Source organism: Bacillus rossius, chromosome 7, assembly GCF_032445375.1.
Source record: "Bacillus rossius redtenbacheri isolate Brsri chromosome 7, Brsri_v3, whole genome shotgun sequence".
NCBI lineage: Eukaryota > Metazoa > Arthropoda > Insecta > Phasmatodea > Bacillidae > Bacillus > Bacillus rossius.
The window spans coordinates 4,177,886-4,191,597 of NC_086335.1; the positions used below are offsets into that span (position 1 = coordinate 4,177,886).

Sequence of the window (13,712 nt, forward strand, 5' to 3'; positions counted from 1 at the left end):
TTTTAGATTCATGTTCTAAATAAGCGAACTCGGTGACCGTAAACTTAAGATATGATCGTAAATTTACGAAGATACGTGGATAATTTTTTATAACTGGGGTTCCTCGTAAATTGAAGGTGAAGATGTTTATCACTGCAGCGACACGTAGCACACTCACGACCGACAGCCAGTTCTTCAGTTGTAACGATATTTCATGAAATGCTGAAAAACAAAACTATTATTTAAAAACATAGGTGAATCTCACTACTAAAAACTGCTATTATTAAGTTTTAAATTTTAAAATAAAATCTAAAAATTAATGTGAAATCAATGTGTGCTATTACGTATGGTTTGGAGAAAGTTAAAATAAATACAAACATCGCATACATTCGTTACATTATATTCACATAAATACATAGTTATTTTTATGATGAGTGCAATATCTGCTACCATTGTCCATTCCTCAATGGTTCGTTTATCTTGCGGTTTAGGCAACAGTAGCCTGTATGCACAGTTCTTACACGGCGCAACGTGGCTAGTCGCATATCATTATACAGTGAAGGCTTGGAATGCTTGTCGCTCGAGAACATGACGGTGCACTCCGTGGCGACGAGGAAACTAGGTACAGCTCAGGAATCAGCCTTCAGCAAGGTGGTGTTAGGGGTGGGCTGTTAGGGGAGGGCTGTTAGGGGAGGGCTGTTAGGGGAGGGCTGTTAGGGGAGGGCTGTTAGGGGAGGGCTGTTAGGGGAGGGCTGTTAGGGGAGGGCTGTTAGGGGAGGGCTGTTAGGGGAGGGCAGTTAGGGAAGGGCTGTTAAAGGAGGGCTGTTAGGGGAGGGCAGTTAGGGGAGGGCTGTTAGGGGAGGGCTGTTAGGGGAGGGCTGTTAGGGGAGGGCTGTTAGGGGAGGGCTGTTAGGGGAGGGCTGTTAGGGGAGGGCAGTTAGGGGAGGGCTGTTAGGGGAGGGCAGTAAGGGGAGGGCCGTTAGGGGAGGGCCGTTAGGGGAGGGCTGTTAGGGGAGGGCTGTTAGGGGAGGGCTGTTAGGGTAGGGCTGTTAGGGGAGGGCTGTTAGGGGAGGGCTGTTAGGGGAGGGCTGTTAGGGGTGGGCTGTTAGGGGAGGGCTGTTAGGGGAGGGCAGTTAGGGGAGGGTTGTTAGGGGAGGGCTGTTAGGGGAGGGCAGTTAGGGGAGGGCAGTTAGGGGAGGGCTGTTAGGGGAGGGCTGTTAGGGGAGGGCTGTTTTGGGAGGGCCGTTAGGGGAGGGCCGTTTGGGGGGGGCTGTTAGGGGAGAGCTGTTAGGGGAGGGCTGTTAGGGGAGGGCTGTTAGGGGAGGGCTGTTAGGGGAGGGCTGTTAGGGGAGGGCAGTTAGGGGAGGGCTGTTAGGGGAGGGCTGTTAGGGGAGGGCAGTTAGGGGAGGGCTGTTAGGGGAGGGCTGTTAGGGGAGGGCTGTTAGGGGAGGGCTGTTAGGGGAGGGCTGTTAGGGGAGGGCTGTTAGGGGAGGGCTGTTAGGGGAGGGCTGTTAGGGAAGGGCTGTTAGGGGAGGGCTGTTAGGGGAGGGCTGTTAGGGGAGGGCTGTTAGGGGAGGGCTGTTAGGGGAGGGCTGTTAGGGGAGGGCTGTTAGGGGAGGGCTGTTAGGGGAGGGCTGTTAGGGGAGGGCTGTTAGGGGAGGGCTGCTGCTGCTGGTTGCGGGCAAGCACGCCACCTGGCAGCCCGAGGTGGGCTGGCGGACATCTTGTATGGTTGGCCCTCACTACTCCCTCTCTGTCGACCAATCAACACACTACAGGCATTAGTGGTAGTCCGGTCAAAATAGACATTTCAAAAAACATAAATTCCGAGAGCTGAAATTTGTTAGAGACCTTGGGTACACTAGTATAAATAAAGTGCCAAAAGTCCCCATAGATCCCATGTGTGCTAAAAAAAAAGTTATTCAAGGTCAAATGTAAACATTTTCAGTGTTTGGGATGTTTCTCAAGCACGGTAATTTTTTATCAAATAATATCCCAGACAAAAATTGTATATTATACAATTACCTACAAAAATGGTCCTTATACTTTTTTCCTAAGAATCACCATTCCTACGATATCGTCATTCCAAAAGTTGAAAGAGTTAGATTCTACACTATATGCACACATTTCCACGCCACCTGTGAGGTAGTGTACGTGGTTTCCACGGCAGGCCTACTCCACGATCTGTTATTACGGAGTTTTATGGGGAAATACTGTATTTACTGCATGATTACTCATTTTTATATTGATATAGGTGATTGATATTAATTGTAGTTCTGATTTCTGTTCATATTCTAATATGATTCATATTCTTCAAATTCATCTTCAAAAGCCATGTCTTCTTCGATTTATTCTTCTTCCTCTTTTTCTTGCTGGATGTTCAGAAATTGTTCAACTGAAGATGAATCAGCTGTCTCTTCATCGATATCACATGAATCTTCTTATATTGGAATAAATTGAACATTCGAGCAAGACTGACCTCGGCAATTAGTGCCCGCCGGTGAACACAACAAACCTTCTCTTCTACAGCCACATTTAGCACTACAATTGTTTTCGCAATTGCAAAAAATAGTGTTTAGGAGTTTTTCCGGAGCAGGTGGGAGTATAGTTTGAACCGGTTCCAAAGTATTATCTGTTAATTTCCAACCACAGTCTTCGGGGTTCAGTTGATTGCCTAGCCATGTCTGAACTTGATAGTATACTCGATACAAGTGTTGATGAGCAGAAGTCGATTTTGGAGGAAGACAAGATAGTTGTACTTGTTTCTTGTTCCGTGTATTTTTTACAAAAGTGAAATATCTATATTTGTCGATACAAGTAATTATTTTGGGAGCTCCATAAACAGCAAGGAGAAAGCGAATTCCTTTTGTGATTATCGTTTGAGGGGAGTCAATTTCTTCAAATACTTTAGCGCAATCAATTAAATCCTTGCGGGTAGAAGGGACTGGCTGAGGAACAGTTTCTATTGAGTGTATATTCTCATAATTGTATATTTTATACATATAAGAGACACAAATAAGCTTTTTTACTTATATTAAGTGCCTAACTACGTATTAACGTGGCATTTGTGTGCGTATCATGTAGAATCTAACTCCTTCAACTTTTAGAATGGCGATATCTTAGGAATGGTCATTCTTAGGCAAAAAAAGTATTAGATCCATTTTTGTAGATAATTGTTTCATCTAAAATTTTTGTCTGGGCTATATTTTTGATAAAACTAACCGTTTTGAGAAACATCTAAAATACCGAAAATTTTGACCTTTGACCTTGAATAATGTTTTTAGCACAAATGGGATCTATGGGGACTTTTGGCACTTTATTTCTACCCGTGTACCCAAGGTCTCTACCAAAATTAAGCTCTGTCAGTTTTTTTTTTGTTATTTGATCACTATTTTTATGTCTATTTTGACCGGACTATGGGGGCCACAAAAACTATGAAAATATTTACAATAATTATTTTCGTAGTTCTAGCCACGGAACAAATTTAAAAAAATGGCACACTGGCAAAATATTTTAAACTTTTAAGACTGCCAATAATATGTTGAGTTAAAATTTTTATTATGGTATAACATTATAAATTAAAAGAAGTGCAGTTATCAAGTTAGTTTGCATTTATGAAATATTTAATATATATTTTATCATAATGAAGTGTCTATTTTTCACCAGATGGGAGTGCTTGCTAAAGAACGTATTTTAAACAAATAGAAATAATGAAATGCGAGCCTGAATGAAGCCATGTCGCGGCGTGAATGACGCGTGCCGCACTAATTGCAGGCGTGCGTGCTCATCGAGATAAGCCGGGCGCAGTCGCCACTGCACCCGCCCCTCCCTCGCGCCCAGCTGTTGCGCCCTTCTCGCGGCCCGTGGCTCGAGTTCACGGTACAGCAATTATACTGCAGCTATGCCAGGGGGGTGCTGAAACAATACTGGTTTTCAAAATAAGGACTATGGGAGGTTGTTTTAAACACTAAACAAACGATTCTGCTTAAAAGCTGACAAAGTGACGAGGCATTTCGATTGCATCCAAACATGACGAGGCAGAGTTGCTGGCACTGTGGTCAACTGGCGGAGTGTGGCTGCGTGCACACTGCATCACGTGACCTCCACTGCCGCGCCTTCACGCAGTGGCGTGCCACTCAGCCGCAGCCGGAGGGAAGGTGGGTACCGTCCACAGTCGGGCAATGTGAGACAGGAATATATCCTTGCGACTCTGATGTAAGTAGCATGTAGATGGGGCTCCTGGCACAGGGTTCAGGGTGTGTCTGCTGCCTTGGAACCTACATCTCCGGTCACGTCACGGCGGCCATTTCAGTGTCAAATTTCTTCAAAATTACTCAAACATTCCTAAAAATGTCCTAGTAGTGTCCCTATTTTGGAGGAAAATTTCCCATTTCCCCCCCCCCTCCAAAAAAATGCCAGAGGCTTTTAATGTCCTCATTGAGGCTTAAATCTTAAATATTCCCCATGAGCAAGCCTTCAAAAACTCTGGTGGGGAGTTTTTACCGACCTCACCTCAATCAGTGCCATTTTCGTTACGGCCGCCGCCATATTGAAAATCCTTAAATATTATCTGATTTTATTGAAAAATTTCAAAAAAAAAATTAATACTTATGTAACGACCTTGACCTACTTCCACGGTCAAGGCCGACAAACATTCCCCACACGCACGCTACCAGGAGAGTCAATCACACAGATGCCCGCAACAAGCTGTACAATGTCTACTTGCGCTGAACGCACGGGACACGGGCTGATAGGGAGGAGTGCCAACCAACGAACTGACGGAAATCTCATTTCCTAAGACAGCGAATGTCGGTTGCTTTTGTTTTTTTAACTTTGTCTTCTTGTGTTTGCGTAAAACGTCAGTCGCAAAGTTATTAATTAATTAATAAAATAAGCAAGTCTATAGTTCAAGTTAGAGTGATCAAGCATCGTCAAGTGACGAGGAAGCGAAAAAGCAGAAATATCGCAAATACGATGGTAGCAATTTTCACTCTCAGCCTCAGTGCAGTAGTAAATGATGGAGGAAGACCCAGTGTGCGCTCTGTTGGAAAATTCTAGCTCCCGAGAGTAAGCCGCCAAGCAAGCTAAAGCGACATATAGAGACCATTCAACCTACCATGATTGAAATATCTTGCGAATTTTTTAATAGGAATTTGCATGATTTAAAAAACTTAAAAATGTGTTTACTCAACAAGTGTCAGTACTTAGCACCGCATGGTTTCATACAGGATGGCGAAGAGCTATAAACCTCATACCATTGCAGAAAAGCTTATTCTGCCTGCTGTTCTCGACATGGTTAATATTGTGGTGGAAAAATCAGCGGGACAACTAATTTTAAATTTGCCTTAATCCAACGACACTATTAGTCGAAGAATCCATTATATAGCTGAAGATCTCAAGAACCAATCAATAGAGAAAATAAAATGCTAGAAATTGGGTTTGCAACTTAATGAGGCTACTGACGGTAATAAAATACACACCTTATTTGATAAGTAAGCTTTCTGGATTATAATATTATTATTGAAGTCTATGTGTTGTGCAAAAGTATCATTGAAAGCGCAACCGCTCAAGACTTGTTTAAAAATTCTGGACGGGGTTTTTCTTGATAAGTTTCTGAATTATTGATTTAGATTAATAAAAGTGTTTCGGTGGTGCTCGATCAATGTCTGGCTGCTATGGAGAATTACAAGTGCTTATTTACAGTAAAGACCTCCGTGATATGTGGACCACAGGGAAGCTTGCATAGAGGTTGATGAGTCCTGAATTGAACTTGATATTATAAAGGGTTATAGACGTAGTAAAATATATTAAAACTAGGCCTCAGAAAGCCAGACTGTTCAACATACTATCCACGGACATGTGAGCGGAACACATATACTATTGCAATTCTCGATGGCTTTCACGTGGAAATGTTTTATCCCGTGCATTCAAATTACATCGAGAAATTCACACTTTTCTGCAATAGGAAACTCATGAAAACTCCTGATACTTTGTCGAACCAGACATTTTTCTATACATAGCATATATTTGTTATTTTATTTGATAAACTGAAAAACACCTTGAATCTGACTCTGCAAGGAAATAAAATGCACATTTTGAAACTACTGGAGAAAATTGTGGCATTCAGGAGAAAACTGCAGTTGTGGATAAGAAAATTTATTGAGAATGGCAGTCAAAATTGTTTCTTGAAATTGCATAAATATTTGGCCTCTAATGAGCTCGTTGTCTTACAAGACTCGCTGTCCTTTTTTACGGAATACGTTTCGAAGCTCACTGAATGGTTTTCCAAAATACTTTGTGGAAGACAATGTTCAAAAATTAGAGTGGATCTTAGATCCTTTCCTCATCGCAAGAAGAAGAGAGACCACAGACTCAAATCAAAATTCGCTCGTGCCGATTTAGTGGATTTTTGGATAACGGTCAATAATTAATAACCATCTCTACCACTCATTTCATTTGCAACCTCCTATTAATGCGGAGCAGTCTGTAATATCACCCAGAGATCAGTGTGGACCCAGACATGAGAGTGACTTGACAGCGCCTTGGAAGCATGTGTGGACTATGTCTTATGTTTCTGTATTCTTGTTTGTGTTAATAATAATATATACACGCGCGCGCGAACCTCAGATTGAGGTATTTTTCATTTCTGTGCCTAGTGTCAACAAAAATTAAGTAAATAAAAATGTATTTATTATATTTTTTGTCTTTGTGCACATATTTCGACTAGAGGGCTGTGACCAAATACCAAACCTGTAAGAGCACCACCAAATGAAAAATATTTGAAAACCGTTCACTAAATGTTGAAAAAATAATAATTTTTCCCCCCTTAAACCCTTTATTTTTTGGGGTCAAAGTTTTTTCTAAAATTAGTATTTTACTTGCAGCAAAACTGGCCAAGTATTTAATGAATCACATACATAGATAGTAATTATAAAATTATTTTAAGTTTTGTTAGATTTGCTGCATTGATTATACGTGAAAATTATATTTGAATTTTTATTGTTTTGTAATATTTGGATTTTTTAAAAATAAATATGACTTTTTATAAATTCTTTTAAACAAACCATATAAAATAAAATTCGGGTATTTAAAATTTTTAAAATGTTATGTAATTAAAATAAGAGTTTTGTTTTGTTTAGTAGTTATTTAAATTTCTCGTTATTACTATTTTTAAGGCTGCTTTATAAATCTATTGTATATAACTTTATTCATTATTTTTTCAACATATGTTAACAAAATATTATCTAATATCTAAGTCGCAAAAATACTATTAATAGTTTTAATAATAATTTGCGGAACCCTTTACAGTTAACATATTTTGTTTAGTAGATACTTAATGAGAATATAATTGATTCAAATTAAAATTATGACAATACAATTAAATAACCAACCTCACGTGTGGGAGCGGTTCTTACAGAAATAAGTAAACCATATCGACAACTATTCTCGTAAATAAATACATTAATAACAGAGACATGAGTTGTTATTATCAAAGATAGTGACATATGTCAAGAAACCATTGCGACATAAAGAAAATGTCCCGGTGACTCAGGCAGATTGACCCAGGTTTCAGTCTGGATAAGATGTTCCCCACAACGATTAAACATTGATCGTCTACATAAACCTGTCTATACAATGATGCTACACACGCCACAGTTAGGCTTAAGACACATATAATGAGAATATTATAATCTAGCAGTATGGTCCATTATAAACATATGTAACGAACTCTACTAAACTACTATATTATAAGTATGTGAACAAAATATTTCAAAATATCAGACTAAAATTATCTATCAAGAAAATTGTATAAAAATAATATTTTCAAAGGTAGTACCATTGTGTACTGTGTATAACAATTGTCTAGCCTCTCAGTGCTTGCTACTGCTCCGCGCCGGGCAGTGCAGGTAGAACTGACCGAGTCCATGTGAAGTGCGCTTCGAGAGAGACCAGCGTTATAGCAGCACCAGTATTATAGTTGTGGTATTTTGTCACGATCTCAAGCAAAAATATCTAAGTTTAAGATTTATTTGATATATTTTAACACTAATTTAATTGAAAACTTTTGTGACATATTTTTGAACCAATAAAATTGAAATTTCAGTTGATGCCCTGATACTTACATTAACATGTACAATACAGTAAAATGTTAAACCAACACAAATATAAACATTGCAAAGGAGGCAGCAACGGTGATGATGATTGTGACTGCTCCATACTTGTCAAGTAAGGGTAGCCGACCCCTGGACCTAGGACAGACGCGCTGGCCACTGCACCAAGGCTGTGGACGCATGCGCGCGAAATGTACGGTTATATTGCGAGGGAAGACTCTACGGCATTCTCGCTGGAACAAAGGTATACTTAGAAATGTGTCCACGAATAATTTACAGTGTATTATTTACATAAAATTTTATACGAGATTTTTCTTTATATTTGCTCAATGATTAGAAAATGTTATCACACACATAAACAAATTTTGAGTTTGGTTTATTTTTCGCATCGAATTGATAATGACGTGTGTTTTAAAGAAGCATACTGTAACGGCAAATTTTTTTATTTACTGACAACAATTTATTTATTTAAAACACATATTCATTTAAAAAAAAGTTATATTGTTCAATGTGAAATTTTTTGGTTATTTTAGTGTATATTTAATTTAAAAATTTCTAAAATTTTTAGAACATTTAATTTTTTAATTATATATACCCTCTATTTTTAATATATACATTTTACTTTTAATATTTAACAACTTTGCAACAGAAATTAAATTACCAGTCTTTAAAAAAATGCAGGGTAGGTTACTCTGACCATATATCCTTACAAGAAAATGCTTAAAAGTTTTTTTTGTACACGGATACACGGATAGTTTGTGTATATCAATAGGTTTTTATTCAAGAAAACATACAAACATTATTTTTAGACTAAACCTGAAGGTTGAACTTTGTAAGAGTGTGAAATATCTTCCTCTTTAACTTAACAAATTGTTGGTGTAAAATTATTTTCAACTTGATACATTCTTGTAATAATAATGTATAATTAAAAATAATCTCTGTACGCTACATCGACTGAATTTAATAAAATAATTTAAAAATTATACACAATTATTTTTAACTTAAGGTATAAGCTTTAAAATTTAAAAACTAACTTAACTGATTTTAATAAAGCATTTTCATGGTAAAGTATTTGGCTAGCTTTAACATCAGGCCGTATATAATAACTTCAGTTTGCGCCTTTGAGAATAAAAAAAGGGTTAAATATATTTTTTAAAATAATTTATAATATTTCCGAAGCTAATCAAGTTTGAGAAAATATTTAGGGTATCCATAATAAACACACCAAATCAACCAACTCACTTTTGTCAAATGTGAAATATATAATCCCTTAGGGTTTTAAAGGGGTAACATTAAATTTAAGAAGAAAAATAAAACCTTTTAAGACTTAAGAACTAAATGTAAGAAGCCAGGAATGTACATTATGCTTATTGAGGGGCGTATATTTTTATTTGCCTTTAAAAATGGCTGTCTGAAGCAAATAAAGCATCTAATAAAATATTGAGTATATATAATATTTAAAATAAATAGTTAAAATTTTCAATTTTGTTTGATGTCACTTATATGGGGATTAAATGGGTAAGGTTTGGGATTAAGATGAAAACTGAATACTTCCAAATCTGTTTCGACTAATTATAGGAAACTAGTAATGACTAATAGGCATCTAGAATAACAAATTTTAATTTTACTATTATTCTTAATTTTACCGCTAAATATATTTAAAGAGGCTAAGTTTTGTTTTGTATAAAAAAATTATTTTCGAAGCAAATCAATTTGAGAGTAAGAAAATGAGCACTAGTTATGTACACAATAATTACTCAGCGTGTTTTTATTATTTTTAAGAATTTTAATTCTATCAATTATTTACCTAAGCAATTCAAGTGTAATGTAAGAAACGGATCAATAAATAACAATGTTATAAGTTTCATGGAATGTTTTTACCATTTAGTTTAGTTAAATTAAAAAATAAATATATCACTGAAGGTAATCAAGCGTACAATAAAGTATTTGGAGAGAACATTTTTTGGAGTTTATTTTAATGGTTCTAAGTATATTTAATAATATACGAACATATAACATAAAATTTTAATATCAGATTACTTCATCGTTATTAAAAGTTAAAACGACTAACGCAGAAAAAAATTAAAAAATTTCAACCTTAAACGGTTTCGTAATAAATAAATCTTATAAACTTTTTATGTATTGCTTTGCATTTTACTTTTAAAAATACTTTTGAAATGGTTTAGAAACCTTTCTAACAATGTTAAATTATCAGCAACATCATAAAATTGGCTTGGCGAAGCCACCGGCTATTATACAGTAAATAATACAAACATATTTAATGTAATCAGTTAAGTGTTCATGGTTCCTATAACTGTAAAATCTTGAACAAGCGAATCAAAGTGGATTTTGGATGAACGTGGTATTTCGGATTGTCATAAATGTTGAACATAGCTGATTCTGCTTACGACAAACAACAGAAATTGCTACATTTGACACTGGTATCTCACATCATTTGATAAATTATTCAGAGCTGTTATTATATGTATAGTTTATACGACCACAACATTCTCATATACCAGTCAGTGAACAATTAATATTTTATCACTACTATGATGTCGTTTGCCCACACACGTAATACTTTTAACCAATTTTACTTCTATAATAACAAGATAAATGCTATGCAAAACATATTTAAAGAAGCATTCGGGTAAGTCTTTCTAACTACTGTGCCACGCAAATTTCTGTGTGTATGCTGCAACATCTTGCACATAAAATATAATGTATCCAATAAACGAGTTAGTCATAAAAAATACTACACAAAACACACAAACGGTAGACTTCATTGGTTTGTATTTACGTACGTAGTATACAAATTAAAAAAATTACTATTTATGAAAGAATGGTGTAAATATGCGTGTATAAGTTTGTCTTCTGTGTCAGGAGTGATTCAAATGTGTTTGGAAGACTCTCTGGTGTTTAGTTAGTTTACTGAATAAAGGTGAGAACTCACTTCCGTAAACATTTTTCAATTCACAACCCCTGAGTTTAACAGCTTTTTGGCAAGACGGTGTTTCAGTGAATATATTTATGAAACCCGTATTTCAAAAAAATATGCATTTATATTAAATGACATAATTGAGTGATTATGTGTAAATTAACTGGAGGTGAAGTACACAAATAAAGCACGAGATTTTTTACGATGGCATGACCAAGCGCGTCCCATCCTATATTCTTGTAACTGCCTACGTAATTGAAAAATGCAATATTTATGCTATTTTATAGTGAAGTTATATTTTGATTGGCTAGAGTAGTTTTATTAATTATATTATTTTCTTTAAAATGTTGCCTTATATATTGTCTATATAATTCGAAGATTAATTCGTGTAACTGATTAAAATATTATCCTACTAATATTATAAACGCGAAAGTTTGTAAATATGGATAGATGGATGTTTGTTACTATTTCATGTAAAAACTACTGAATTGATTTGAATGAAATTTGGCCGACAGCTAGCTTATAACCTGGATTAACACATAGACCCCCTATTAATATGAAATTCAATTCCTAAGGGAGTGAAAAAGTGATAATTACATTTCATAACAGAAAAAATCATAGGTCATAGACATACAAATAGTGAGTGAGTGTCATTTCTCTATGTCTGACACACGATCATACACATAGTAAGGTCTGGCAAATTAATATTTTTCTCCTTGGTGAGACCAGTCCGCTTAGTGGAGCTCGCAGCGGCTAGCAAAATAAAGGTGCTAATAACAGTTTTGGTCTTAACTTCGTCAATAGATAGAGTTGCCTTGAATTTTAAACGCACCATCGTTTGATGCGATTGTCATGTCTTTAATTTTCGTTTGTTTGTTCCGTATGCGTTTCTATACCATTCATCCGATTTCGATGTAATTTTGGTGATTTGTTATGCGCATGCCCATGAAGGTTACTGAGACGGTATAACTATTTTTCAATAGTTGGAGCACGAATCGTGTCAAAAAATGTGTTTATTTCATTTTATATAACGGCACTTCGTCTGTTTTTGTTGTATAAGTGCGCACGGATGACACAATTTATTTAAATATAAAAAAGAGACAGAGATAGAGTGATATATATATATATATATATATAGTGAGATATAGACGGAGAGATAAGTTGAGATGGAGTGAGGTATAGAGAATGAAATGGGTTAGATAAAGTATAGATGTATGGAGCTATATAGAGACTTATATCTATAGAAGATATAGAGATAGTGGGAAGTATATATGTAGATACAAAGAGATAAATAGAGATAGAGAGATACATAGATATATATAGATGTAGATAGAGATAAATATTTACAGAGAGATGGATAGATGATTTGTATATGTGGAACTACTTCAAACATATTACAAAACAAAACTGAATGAGGCATTGCAATGCAGGCCGAGCATTAGCTAGATAATGGAATCTTTTCAATATTAGTAATCTCTTATTTTTCATCTTTTTTCTATATTGCTTTATAAAGTCTAAATTACATACAGGCCAGGTAAATAACTATAAACTGGCAAAACAACGTCTGTTGGTATCTGAAAGTGATATAAATTAATTTTCACACTTGACATTCAAATTAAGAAGACAATTACTAACTACACCCTGTGTTCAGCCCGGGCAACGCTGGGTATTGCAGCTAGTGGTATAATAAGAACGCAAAACTATAAAAGTAATTGAGCGCTAGGAATCAAAGCAACAAAGCTAAGCAACTGAGGAGACAGCGGCGCTGTCGGGGCAATACAAAAGCCAGACCTCTTGCTCTGTGATCGGAAACCACTTTAAGGAAGCAGAAAATATTTAGTTGGAAGATATTAATTACAAAATAAAATTAGAAATTTACATTTTAAACATGAGATATTGGTTATATCACAAATATGAAAGATTTTATATATTAAAATATAAATTCATTTTGATTCATTTGAATTTTAACCAAGAAAACACGCATTGATTGCAAACAAAAGATGTAAGGTTTGAAAAAATTTAAATAATGTTTGAACTATTTAAATTACACTAATGAAAAACTAAAACATAACAGTATTTTTAATGTAAATTTAACTTAAAAATAACAATCGTCGCGTTCATTGCTTTTAAATGAATAGTTTGCAACTATTTTTCCTCAAATATGTTTATTTAAATCTCTTATTTATTTAATGAACCTTGGTTTCAAAGCACTTGTTAAATAAAATATAATTTTTTTTTAAAATATACCCCTTTTTAAATGTCAATTTCGGGGCAGAAAAAGCTATAAGTAAAACAAAACGTATTTATCTTACACAAGATCGAAATGTGATAAAGATGATTACTTCAAAATATATTTTTTTAAAGTTTTATACCGTAATAACGAACAAAGTTTACATAAAATTCAGTATTAATATTATACTGGTTTGTATTCGTTTCTTTCATTAATTGAAATAAAGAATTTTTTTTATATCAGAGGCCGTTACACAAACTTTATTTTACGAATATAATGATTTTGCTTCGAATAAGTATGTTTAATTACTACTTTATGCATGTAAGCATATATATAAATTTCTTGAAAAGACACAAATACAAATGGCGGAAACGTTTTTGTCTGTGTGGTTATTAAGTTAACTTAAATTCAAAGGAGGCATTAAAAGCAGACTAGCCCCGTTAGAAAAATAAAT

The 13,712-nt window shown here is 35.4% G+C and overlaps 1 protein-coding gene across 1 annotated transcript in view; it reads left to right on the forward strand.

Moving 5' to 3' along the window:
* The first annotated feature begins 567 nt into the window (after positions 1-567).
* Positions 568-13,712, forward strand: part of LOC134534393 (putative uncharacterized protein ENSP00000383309) — a 79,836-nt gene continuing 66,691 nt past the window's right edge. Inside the window, exons 1-3 of the mRNA XM_063372858.1 lie at positions 568-642; positions 3,754-3,858; positions 4,051-4,136. Coding sequence (XP_063228928.1) covers positions 568-642; positions 3,754-3,858; positions 4,051-4,136 — 266 coding nt within the window. The remainder of the gene's footprint in view (positions 643-3,753; positions 3,859-4,050; positions 4,137-13,712) is intronic.